Raw genomic sequence first — 12,806 nt, forward strand, 5'->3', positions numbered from 1 at the left:
CGTGGAAACCAGTCTTTAAAAGGAACCTGAGGTGTGAGACCTATTGTGGTTGCCATATTTATTTCCATTTAAACAATACCAGTTGCCTGGCAGTCCTGCTAATCTCTTTGGCTGCAGTAGTGTCTGAATCACACACCTGAAATAAGCATGCAGCTAATCTTGTCAGATTTGTAGACATTGATCTGCATGCATTGTTCAGGGTCTATAGGTGCGTACACACGCACTACAAAAGGAAACGCCTTATCAGTCCGCCGACAGCACGTACACACGCACTACTGTCGGCTAAAGACCGTCCAGCGGGAGGGTCCGGCGGACCAGTCATTTCCTTTTGTAGTGCGTGTGTATGCACCTTTAGGCTTAAAGTATTAGAGGCAAAGGGTCAGCAGGACAGCCAGGCAATGTGCATTATTTAAAAGGAAATACACATGTCAGTCTCTATATCCCTCTCACCTCAAGTTCCCTTTAAAGCACAGGTGTGGAACTTCAGGCCTGGAGGGCCAGATCCATGCCAGTGTTTAGGATGGACTGAGAAAGAAAAGAATGTGTTCTACCTGATGGACCACACCTTCCCTGATTCAGTCCCATCATGTAATTTGAGCTGTGTCAAAAATGTGTGAGGACCTCGGCCCTCGTAGGACCGGCGGTTCGACATCACCTCCTTTAAAGGGAACCTAAACTGAGAAGGAGATGGATTTTTCCTCTGACTCTCCTGCTGATCCTGTGTCACTAATACTTTTAGCCACAGCCCCTCAACAAGCATGCAGATCAGATGCTCTGACTGAAGTCAGTGTGGATTAGTTGCATACTTGTTTCAGGTGTGTGATTCAGCCACTACTGCAGCCAAAAAGCTCAGCAGGACTGCCAGGTAACTGGTATGGTTTAAAACTGGGCTGTGGAGTCGGTACAAAAAACACTGACTCCAGGTACCCAAAATTGGTCTGACTCCACCTACCTGGTTTAAAAGGAAACATCCATATCGCTCCCAGTTGAGGTTCCCTTTAAGTACATAGCCCACTAATAGCCTAAGAAGTTGGTTGAAGTAAGCCTTTACCACTGTGAGTACTGCCAGCAATTTGTGCTGGTTGGTTGAGACGCTACTGTAACTTTATATAATCCCAGGTGCCAGGGTTCATTACAAGTGTTAGTCGATTCCTAACTTTTGAAGTTTTCTCTAAAACACAAATAAATAAATGCATAGAGAGAAACTTTTAGCTATTGAGAAAGAGAAGGGTGTCCCAGTGCTACAACTGTTGCTTTTAATTCTCCCAGCAAATCCGCCAACCTACACCTGGATCCAGTGAGGTGTTGGAAATCCAATACAAAGGTAGAAGTAACCGGATCTCCACCTGGATTTTTGCAACTGTAGCTTATTTATTATGGTATCAGAAGTGGAATGCACAGTGCATTCCTCAGCTATAATACCACAATAAACAGGCTATATTTGCATAAATGCAGGTAGTGATCTGGTCACTTCTTCCTTTCCCCTTTAGCCATAAACCAGGGAGGGGACAGACATCTGGGGTTTCTCTCATTATGAAAAGGCATTCCACCTTATCTCTCAGGACCTAGCTTTACATAAATGGAGGTAACTACCAGTACCCCTACCTCCTGTTGGGCGTTGAAGGTGGGGATGAGCCACATAGGCCGAGACAACAATTCTGGGCATTCCCCTTCAAACGAGTAATTTATATTCCCGTTTAACTGTCAGTTACATTAGGATATTATATGGAGAATGTTAATTGCATCTTACATTACACGGGAGGTACTCTTTAAAGTGAACCTTAAGCCAGGAAAAAACAAGAGTTTTTCTCACCTGGGGCTTCTACCAGCCCCCTGCAGCAGTCCTGTGCCCTCGCAGCCACTCACTAATCCTCTGGTCCCCCGCTGCCAGCCAGTTTCATTTTTGCCGACCTGCCCGTCAGGAATGGCTACGCGTAGCTTTTTCCGCATTCCCGACTGCAATTAGCGCTATTGCAGGCCGCAACGCGCACGAAGATACCCGTTGCCGCATACATATGCGTTTGTAATGCGGCAACGCGTATTTCTGTACGCGTTGCGGCCCGCAATAGCGCTAATTACAGTCGGGAATGCAGAAAAAGCTACGCGCGGCCAGTCATTACAGGCCTGTCGGCAAAAACGAAACTAGCTGGCAGCGGGGGACCAGAGGATTAGTGAGTGGCTGTGAGGGCACAGGACTGCTGCAGGGGACTGGTAGAAGCCCCAGGTGAGTAAAACTTTTTTTTTCCTGGCTTAAGGTTCACTTTAAAAGGATACCAGAACCGAAAGGTTCTGGTAAAAATGATAGCTGTAGTGTGTGGGGGGTAAATGATAGCTGCAGTGTGTGGGGGGTGAAAAGTACATACCGTCCGCTCCTCCTGTCGCCATTAGTGTAATATACATGCCGGTGTCCCGGCGACTTGCTTGACCTTAGTCCCGGACATACTGCGCCCTGTGTGCACAGTATGTCCTCCCCTCTTCACTTCTAGCCGGCGCACAGTGAGCAGCTCAGGAGCACGCTGAACCTCCGTCTCCTCTGGGCTGCATGTGCGCTCCACTAAACCAAGCGTCACATGCTAATCATTATGTGACGCTTGGTTAAGCATATCAAAGATTAAAAAAAACAAGCATTTGTAGAAAGTACAATTGTTGTGGGGTTTGTCCAACACTAGGTGCAATCCGCACTATGGTGTGTTCCCTCTGTGCTTCCATATACAGTAATTGAGCCGACAGCATCCTGCATATCCTTTGGAACGCAGAGCACAGAGTGTGCGACATCACTTCCGGTGGAGAGACTCGGCATCCTCAGTCAGATCCAGTACATCCGCGCGAGCGGTGTTTATGCACATTGCACGGAGGACTTCATGTATCAGCAGGAGGTATTTCCCTTATACCTATGCTGCTTGCAGGTACTGTTTTCGCATATTTAATACAGTGGCTGGTTTTCAGGGACATTGCATCCTCCAGCCATCGAGCGCCAGGTCCTCCTAGTGTTTATATTGACTCTGAATTGTTTGGGGTTTGAGGACTGACCCTGAGATTTCTGACCTAGGCTGCTTTTTTTCACCAGTGCGCCCACTGCTCTCTTTTATATATGTCTAAATGGGGAAGCGTGTGCAAGCTGCACAGACCTGCGCTGATCCGTTCTGAACACCACAGCTCCTGCTCACTGTCATGGTTGGTCCAGTGCTACTTATGAACCTAGCATCCTGCTGGACAGGAAACAAATGACGTATGTAAGTAATGATAGAGATATACATACGGCCAGAACCCGCCAGAGTCACTTCGGGTTCTGGCCGGGCTAAACTACAAGTGGCCATCTACCTGCGGCCAATGTGAGAAGTGAATTAAGATTTCCGGCTGCCGCCTTATGCTGTCAATGTAAGAAATGAAACCGGTTCCTCGGCTCTGGCTCCTTCTATTCTGCTCTGGCAGCCGGGGACATACATGCCCCCCCTGGAGTCGTTGGTTGTCGCAGGGAAGCAGCACGTGAACACTGCAGACATTGCTTCTGGCAGTACCGGCTCTGCAGGAAGGAACGGCTGGAATTCCTGCCGCTACCAACGACCTGGGGCGGGGGAGGGTCAGGGGAATTTGGGGGAGATGCATGTGTCCCTGGCTGCCAGAGCTGAATAGGAGGGGGCAGGCGGGGACACCAGAGACCAGGAACTGGCTTTATTTCTCACATTGAAATGGAAAGTTGGCCGCCGGGAATCCAGAAATCTTAATTAATTTCTCACATTAGCTGCAGTGAAATGGACACTTCTAGTTTTGCCCGGCCAGAACCTGAAGTGGCCAGACTTCAGGTTCTGGCCGTAACATATACACTGCTCGCCTCATGAATATGCAAATGCTTTAATCTAGCTTCCTGCCCAGTTTAAAATGGAAGGAGACAAGTCTCAGGGTTGCTCTCCTGAGGACATTCTGAGAAAAGATGCCAGTTGAACTTACCTGGGGCTTCTTTCAGCCCCCTGAAGTACTCCTAGTGCCTCGTCGTCATTCCACACTGCTCCATTCAGCAGCAGTTCCCTTCTAAATGCTGCCTTTTATAGCTAAATTATCCGCTTTTCATACGCAATTTTAATATGTGAATTTATGTTGCGATGTCTCATTACCATTTGGTATATTGAGATTATGTGTCTAATTTATATATCAATAAAAGTATTTATCTTTGTACACTAAGGTGGCTGATGACCCATGTATATTGGTGCTACTTTTTGTGACCTATTTGTTTAGGGTTAGCTCCGCCCACTACCTCTTTGGTGGGTAAGGTGACAAAGAATACATATACGACCCATGCCACTACTCTCTGTTTTTTTTTAACCCTTCTAAAAGCTGTCCGACAACCAGTCACAGCTACCGCACAATCGCAGCCCTGGCCACGCACCTCAACTGCACATGTGCAGTTCCAATTTTTACGAACTGTGCAAGCGCAAAACCCTCCCTGCAAAGGTAGCACAATCAAGAGGCAGCTGTCAGCAGCACACTGCTGCTTATCGTAGAAGCGCAGAATGACAGTGAGGGTACAGGACTACAAAGAGCTGGAAAAAGCCCCAGGTAAGTTAGGCTGGCCACTTTTTTTTTGCTTTGCAATGGGGCAGAGCAATATAATTGCATTGTACTGCATTGTACTGACAACGCAATTATATTATCCAACGCAATGCACCATAGTGAACATTAGGGTTGCAACAGTATGAAATTCCATGGTATGATAACCATCAAAAAAAATACCACGGTGTGACGGCATTACAGTATACGGTATTTAACAATTATTTGGACCTGGGCCCCACCCCCTTACATTAAATAATGTGCCCCCACCCGCCAGAAATAGGTGGCTGCAGCATAGGTATAGCCAGTGGTAGGTGGCCGCAGCGTAGCTAGCCAGGGATAGGTGTGGCCAGTAGTAGGTGCTTGCAGCATAGGTAGCCAGGGATAGGTATAGCCAGTGGTAGGTGGCCGCAGCGTAGGTAGCCAGGGATAGGTGTGGCCAGTAGCAGGTGCTTGCAGCATAGGTAGCCAGGGATAGGTGTAGCCAGTGGTAGGTGGCCACAGTATAGGTAGCCAGGGATAGGTATAGCCAGTGGTAGGTGGTTGCAGCATAGGTAGCCAGGGATAGGTGTAGCCAGAAGTAGGTGGTCGCAGCATAGGTAGCCAGGGATAGGTGTAGCCAGAAGTAGGTGGTCGCAGCATAGGTAGCCAGGGATAGGTGTAGCCAGAAGTAGGTGGTCGCAGCATAGGTAGCCAGGGATAGGTGTAGCCAGAAGTAGGTGGTCGCAGCATAGGTAGCCAGGGATAGGTGTAGCCAGAGGTAGGTGGTCGCAGCATAGGTAGCCAGGGATAGGTGTAGCCAGTGGTAGGTGGTCACAGCATAGGTAGCCAGAGATAGGTGTAGCCAGAAGTAGGTGGTCGCAGCATAGGTAGCCCAGGATAGGTGTAGCCAGTGGTAGGTGGCCGCAGCATAGGTAGCCAGGGATAGGTGTAGCCAGAAGTAGGTGGTCGCAGCATAGGTAGCCAGGGATAGGTGTAGCCAGAAGTAGGTGGTCGCAGCATAGGTAGCCAAGGATAGGTGTAGCCAGTGGTAGGTGGTCACAGCATAGGTAGCCAGGGATAGGTGTAGCCAGTGGTAGGTGGCCGCAGCATGGGTAGCCAGGGATAGGTGTAGCCAGAAGTAGGTGGTCGCAGCATAGGTAGCCAAGGATAGATGTAGCCAGAGGTAGGTGGTCGCAGCATAGGTAGCAAGGGATAGGTGTAGCCAGTGGTAGGTGGTCACAGCATAGGTAGCCAGGGATAGGTGTAGCCAGGGATAGGTGTAGCCAGTGGTAGGTGGTCGCAGCACAGGTAGCCAGGGATAGGTGTAGCCAGTGGTAGGTGGCCGCAGCATGGGTAGCCAGGGATAGGTGTAGCCAGTAGTAGGTGAGCGCAGCATATGTAGCCAGGGATAGGTGTAGCCAGGGATAGGTGTAGCCAGTAGTAGGTGCTTGCAGCATAGGTAGCCAGGGATAGGTGTAGCTAGAATTAGGTGGCCAGCACAGAGAGCCGGAGGGAGGGAGAGGGGACAAATACTCACTTGTCAGCAGCCAAGTCCTCACGCGTGTACTGTGCTTCATTCTACTTCCTGTTTGTGCTTGCATCATCTCCTTGTAATAGCACCCAGGGGGCGCTGTTTCAGGGAAATGTGATGAAAGAACAATGAAGCCCAGTACAGCGTGGAGGACGGACCTGGCTGCAAATGAGTATTGCCGCAAGTGAGTGTTTATCCCCACCGCTGTTCGTGCGCCGCTCCGCCCACCGGTAGCCCCACCCCCTGAAACCGGTAAAACGAGATTGTCCACGGTACGATTACCGTGCATAAATCATACCGTGATATATTGTCATACCGGTATACCGCGGCAACCCTAGTGAACATAGCCTTAAAGGATACTGCAGCCCACAGGCTGCGGAGAGATAAAACCTGCAATGTGTAGGGAAAGAAAAGGGCATGCTAGCTTTAAAGTGGAGCCGCTGGAGCGCACACGCAGGAGGCGGGGGAGTGTCCGTACTTCTGGCGTCATGATGCGACGCCAGAAGCGAAGATTACAGGAAATACTGCGCATGTGCGGCGCAGTATGTCCGGGTCAGGGGTCAGGCGAGTCGGCCACTACCGGGAGCTGTGGCTGACGAGCGGGACCCGACGGCAGGGAGCGGTGAGTATGTCCTTTTCTTTCCCTACACATTGCAGGTTTTATCTCTCTGTGGGCTGCAGTATCCTTTAAGCTGTGTACACAGGCTAGATGAAACTCGGCCGGGGCAGCTAATAACGACCACCACTCAAGAATCTAGTGTGTGTGTACAGCATCCCCCAACACTTTGGCCAGGATAGATTCGGCCGAAGAGCACTGTTCTCCCCACTCAGCCCCTCCTACTGCTCATGTGCCTCTCCATCTCCCATCCTTCCCCGCACTTAGCAACAGAATGCGTTGCTAGCCTGCAGGCATGTGCAGCAATAGAGATGGCAAATGATAAGCTAACAATTCCAGCCTGAATGCAGCTTTGAACTGGGCGACAAGCACTTCCTGATGAATTTGAGTGACCCAATTCCAAACTGCATTCAATTTTACATAAAATCTATATACAAGCTGGATTTATTTGCATCTAATTGACCCTCTTTATGAAGAAACAATTTTTCCTCTCAGCACCTGACTGGCAGTATAAAAACATTTTGCTCCAGGACTTATGTGATCTAGCGATCTCTCAGATCAACTCTCCCCAGTATATCACCAGCATTGGCTTGTAAGCTTAGTGGGGAAAGGGTGTATTTCCCTCATGTGTTATGCTGGGGATACACGGTACGTTTCTGTACCGTGCATCGAGCAGCTGATCCGGCCAGCTGATAATATTCAGCTGGTCCGATCACGCTGCTGAACTCCTGCCCGCTCGATCCCCACCGGCGGACAACGGCAGGGAATCGAGCAGCTGATAAGGAGTGCCGGCGGGGACGCGCGGTAATTGATCCGCGCAGACAAGCGGGGATCGATCCGGCGGCTAATCGGCCGCCGGATCGACCAGTGTATTCCAAGCATAAGGTTTCTGTGATTGCCTCATGCTTGTGATTTACACCCATTAATTAAAGTGGACCTGAACTCTTGCACAGGACAGATGGAAAACAGAGAAATTCGCCCTGCATGTATTTAGAGAGTTTAGCCTGTCTAATCACCCCTCATCTGTGACTAATCACAAGTTTGATCTCTTCCGTGTTACCTGACTGCCACGGCAGATAAACTCATATGAAAGCACAGGATATTAACAATATGTCTGCTTACATGAAAGCAGGAAGTAGAAACGGTGTAGATTTATTGCAGGATTTGTATCAGCTGTAACAGAGAAATGTTTTTTCTTTTAAGGTTATTATGCTGTTGCGCATCTTTTAGAGCAGAGAGGAAGTTCTGAGTTCAGGTCTGCTTTAAGTAAATTGTACAGTACCACTTAATATGTTGCCACTTTTAAAAGATTATAATAGTAATAAATTATTCATAACAGGGTTAAAGGGATCCAGATTTCCAATAAACTCTGTAGCCTGTAGGCCCCGTTCACACTGCACGCGTTTCCAGCTGCGTTTTGGAAACGCGTGCGGGAGGCCGACACGCACGACATCAGACAGTGCATAGAGTGCACTGTCTGATGTTCACACTGCATGCGTTCCAGACCTGAGCGGTCCGGGAACGCATGCTGCATACATTTTTTGTAAAAACACGTGGCTGTCCCATTCACTTTTCAGTGATGGGATCAGCCACGCAACGCACACAAACGCGGATGGCGTGCGTTCGCATGCGTTCCGCGCGCATGGCCATCCGCGTTTGTGATGTGAATGGGGCCTAACTGTTATGCCAGGAAACCGCACAACTGGAGCTACTTTATGTACTGGGTAATGTGTATTTCTTATAGAGATGAAATTATCACTTGACCACCCTACCCAAGCTTCTGAATACAGAGAACACAGAATAGCAAGAATTGGAAGGGAGTAATAAGTGATAAGTTTTGGGATTGGAGCTGAATACAGGGGGCGTAGCAATCGCCATAGCAACTGCTCTGGGGCCCTGGAGTAGAGGGGGCCCAGGTTGCACTTGATGTTCACTATTAACTTTCCTTTCCTTCTCCACCTTCTGACTTTGTCTCTTAGCTCAACGGCTATACACAGTGTACATTGCAAGGGAATGTACAGTAAATTGCCCAGTCAACTCCTATCCATAGAACAGGTAGCATTGCTCAAGAGTGCCTAGTTCTTCTGAGGCATACATAGTGTTGGGTGAACAGTGTTCGCCACTGTTCGGGTTCTGCAGAACATCACCCTGTTCGGGTGATGTTCGAGTTCGGCCGAACACCTGATGGTGTTCGGCCTTTTAAGTTCGGGTTCGCCCCGAACTACTAATTGGCCGCCGAACAGGGCCCCTGTTCGGCCGAATACTGCCCCCCTATGGGGTCGCAGGCATAAGGGGGGAGCATGCCCCGAACGCGGGGGGGGGGGGGGGGTGGTCGGAAATTCCCCCCACCCCCTCCGCTAGCGCTCCCCCCTCTGCCCGCTTCCCCATACAAAAGTTTCAGGAAGTACCGGTCCGGTGGTAGTGGGTGGCTGGCTGGCAGTGGGCGGCACTGTGAAGTGAGTGACTGAGGAGGAGGAGTCCGGAGAGTGACGCGTTGAGGGAGGCCGGGCAGCGGGCGGTTCAGCAGTAGTACCGTACTACTGCTGAACCGCCCGCTGCCCGGCCTCCCTCAACGCGTCACTCTCCGGACTCCTCCTCCTCAGTCACTCACTTCACAGTGCCGCCCACTGCCAGCCAGCCACCCACTACCACCGGACCGGTACTTCCTGAAACTTTTGTATGGGGAAGCGGGCAGAGCGCTAGCAGAGGGGGTGGAGGGAATTTCCGACCCCACCCCCCCCCCCGCGATCGGGGCATGCTCCCCCCTTATGCCTGCAACCCCATAGGGCCCCCAAAAGCGGGATGTTCGGGGAGTTCGGGGTTCGGCCCGAACATGCCGAACATTGCGGCCATGGTCGGCGAACTTTCCCGAACCCGAACATCCAGGTGTTCGCCCAACACTAGGCATACATATAAAATCGTCGCCGGGAGACATAGGCGCAAAATACAGCCGGTATGGCTTATTCTGCTGCTGCACAAGTTACGGCCCAGTGTTCTCCCCAGAATTTTTTTCCAGCCGGGTGGCATGAAATAGTAGCCGGGTGGCATGAAAAAGTAGCCGGGTGGGTCGAGAAGAAAATGCAGGGCAACTCTGCTTACAGCATAGGAGGAGGTGAAGAGGTGAGCCGATGACAGCCGGGTGGTCACCAAATCTAGCTGGGTGGAGCACCCGGCTAAAAGAGCCTGGGGAGAACACTGCGGCCTATGATGCCAGTGCCGGCTGCGCCCAAATCTTCCTGCGCTGAAAAGAACTGCTCCGCTTCTGAGGGCCCCATGAACATTTTGCTATGGAAGCCCGTAGTTTCACTGGCTGAATATCAGGGGTGCTGCTGGAAATCGGCAAATCATGAAAATGTATATTTTTTATAAGCAGAAAAAATAAAAAAAAACACTACTTCAAATGTCTTTCTATAACACCAGTGCAGCAAGGATTCATTTTCTGCAAACTCTACACAACAGCAGTCAGCAGTATGCATTCCAGTTTAGAACTTGGGAGATTCCAGCGCTCACTCTCCTTGGCCCCAACCACAAACAAAAAAGAAAGCAAAAAAAAAAAAATAATAATAATATTGATAGCTGGATTTTATCAACACATTCATCAGTGATCAAATTCTCTTTATCAGTATAAATAAAAGACGCACACATTTCATCACCCTACTGGATACAACACTGTTATTGTGCGCTATGTAGATAGGCTAGATCAGTATGCTACTCACACACTGACAGGGTATAGTGCAGAGCAGAGAATCGCCCCCTCTGGATTGCCAGCACTTTGCGCCAATACGGATAATTATACGCACAACCTGATAGAGCAGCGAAGTAAGCAGCCCACCCGCACTATCTACATCAGCTTACATCACAGTAATATCATATCACAGTAATTACATACAACACAGAAGCCGGGCCACTCACTCAACATCCTGCAGCTCGCCCGACTCGTCGCCGCTCGGGTCTGCGGGCCCGTCCCCATGAATCATGTCATCAGCCGTGCACACCGCACAACAAGGAGTGGCCCGCACGGGTCCCGCAAGGATCCCTCTCTCTGCTCGGCCTCTTGCAGCTTTCCAAAGCTTCACTGAGAGTCAGCGGCCAGCTGCATTGTTGGAACTGTAGTTCTGTCACCGGCCGCTCTCTGCTATCTCTCACAGCAAGACTACAACCCCCAGAAGTCCGTACTGCGAGAAAACAGCGGATAGCGCCCTCTGGGGTGACATTATGGGAATGGTAGTGGATGCAGCGCTTGTGTTCGGTAACGAAATATTTGGGAGCTGTTAGTGCAGTAGAGATGGGATTGGGAAGTCCGGATCTTTTCAAGGATTCGGATCATTGAAAAGATCCGGATCATTGAAAAGATCCGAATCTTTGATCCGAATCTTTGAATCATTTTACAAGGGAAGCAGACTGGGGGTGAAATGACTAGCAGGACAGGACTTTCCCTGAACTAGAGTGACCAGATTTTTGTCGGCTCAACCTGGGGCGTGCGGAGGGGGCGGCGCGCCAAAAAATGGGGGGATGCGCGCCGCGCTGAATATGGGCGTGGCCATGACATTGTATGGGCGGAGCTAACATAATGATGTAGCAGCGAGGCATAAGAAAGCAGTGTTTACGCCATGATGTGGTCAAACGCGGATTCGCATCATGGGTGTGCAGAAACTGTGTGATGCTATTTAATAGTATACCGTAACCCCAAAGCAGCAAACATAGCCAACTATGACCATTAAATAATAAATGCAGCAACAGTTACCCCAGACACCAGAAAATAAACGCAATGTGGGCACATTTCAGCACAAAAGGCAATGTGGGCACATTACAGCACAAAATAAACGCAATGGGGGCACATTTCAGCACAAAATAAACGCAATGTGGGCACATTTCAGCACAAAATAATCGCAATGTGGGCACATTTCAGCACAAAACGCAATGTGGGCACATTTCAGCACAAAACGCAATGTGGGCACATTTCAGCACAAAATAAACGCAATGTGGGCACATTTCAGCACAAAACGCAATGTGGGCACATTTCAGCACAAAATAAACGCAATGTGGGCACATTTCAGCACAAAACGCAATGTGGGCACATTTCAGCACAAAACACAATGTGGGCACATTTCAGCACAAAACGCAATGTGGGCACATTTCAGCACAAAACTCAATGTGGGCACACTACAGCACAAAATAAACGCAATGGGGGCACATTTCACCTGGAAAAAAAAAGCATTCACTCACCTGGAAGAAGTCTCCTCTCGCTCCTGGCCGGCGCGCTGCTCCTGGGACAGTCTTGGTCCTCCTCCTACAGTCCCGCGCTGACAGGCAGAGCAGGGCTACGGCAAGATGGCGCCCAAAGCCCTGCACTGGAGACACAAATAGTCTCCAGTACAGGGATTCGGCAGCCATATTACCGTAGCCCTGCTCGCCTGCCGGTGTCGGAACACCGGAAGACTGAGGAGGCTGGAGCAGGGCGGCGGGCAATGAACTGGCACGGCGTCTATAGACGCCACTGCCAGTTCATGAAGATACAGTGGCCAGAGTGCCGAGGTCGGGACGTCCCGCAGCTAAATGCGTGACGTGTCCCGGGCATTTCGGGACGTCTGATCACTCTACCTGAACAGACTGTACATTCCGTTCAAGCCTGGCTGCTAGTATACCAAGCTATGTGTCAACTTCAGTGATATATTTTACTTTTAGTTCTGTTTTAAGACATGATATGTAGACTCCTGCAGGATGATAAGATAACTTTTCCCCACTTAAAGGAGTTGTCAGGGAAATTTTAATAAAATAAACGCTAGTTACCGGGGGCTTCCTCCAGCCCAAAGCTGCCAGGACCTCCCTCGCCGTAGCTCTGTCCGCAGCCGTTTGCCGGAGCTCCGACCCGGTCCCCGGCGATGACGTCAGAGCTCTGTACTGCGCCTGCGGGATCGGCGCTGTCAATCACCGCCACGTGGGCCGGAGTGGACTGCGCAGGCGCAGAACTACTGCGCCTGCGCAGTGCGCTCAGGCCCACGTGGTCGGTGATTGACAGCGCCGATCGCGCAGGCACAGTACAGAGCGACCTCCTGGTCGCTCTGACGTCATCGCCGGGGACCGTGTCGGAGCTCCGGCAAACAGCTGCGGGCATAGCTGCGGCGAAGGAGG

At 50.4% G+C, this 12,806-nt stretch overlaps 1 protein-coding gene across 1 annotated transcript in view; it reads right to left on the reverse strand.

Annotated features, from left to right (window-relative positions):
* BNIP2 (BCL2 interacting protein 2) overlaps positions 1-10,937 on the reverse strand; it is a 105,832-nt gene extending 94,895 nt beyond the window's left edge. Inside the window, exon 1 of the mRNA XM_068273594.1 lies at positions 10,587-10,937. Within this exon, the coding sequence (XP_068129695.1) occupies positions 10,587-10,651 (65 nt within the window). The 5' untranslated portion in view covers positions 10,652-10,937. The remainder of the gene's footprint in view (positions 1-10,586) is intronic.
* Positions 10,938-12,806: the final 1,869 nt, after the last annotated feature.

This window comes from Hyperolius riggenbachi, chromosome 3, assembly GCF_040937935.1.
Source record: "Hyperolius riggenbachi isolate aHypRig1 chromosome 3, aHypRig1.pri, whole genome shotgun sequence".
Classification (NCBI taxonomy): Eukaryota; Metazoa; Chordata; class Amphibia; order Anura; family Hyperoliidae; genus Hyperolius; species Hyperolius riggenbachi.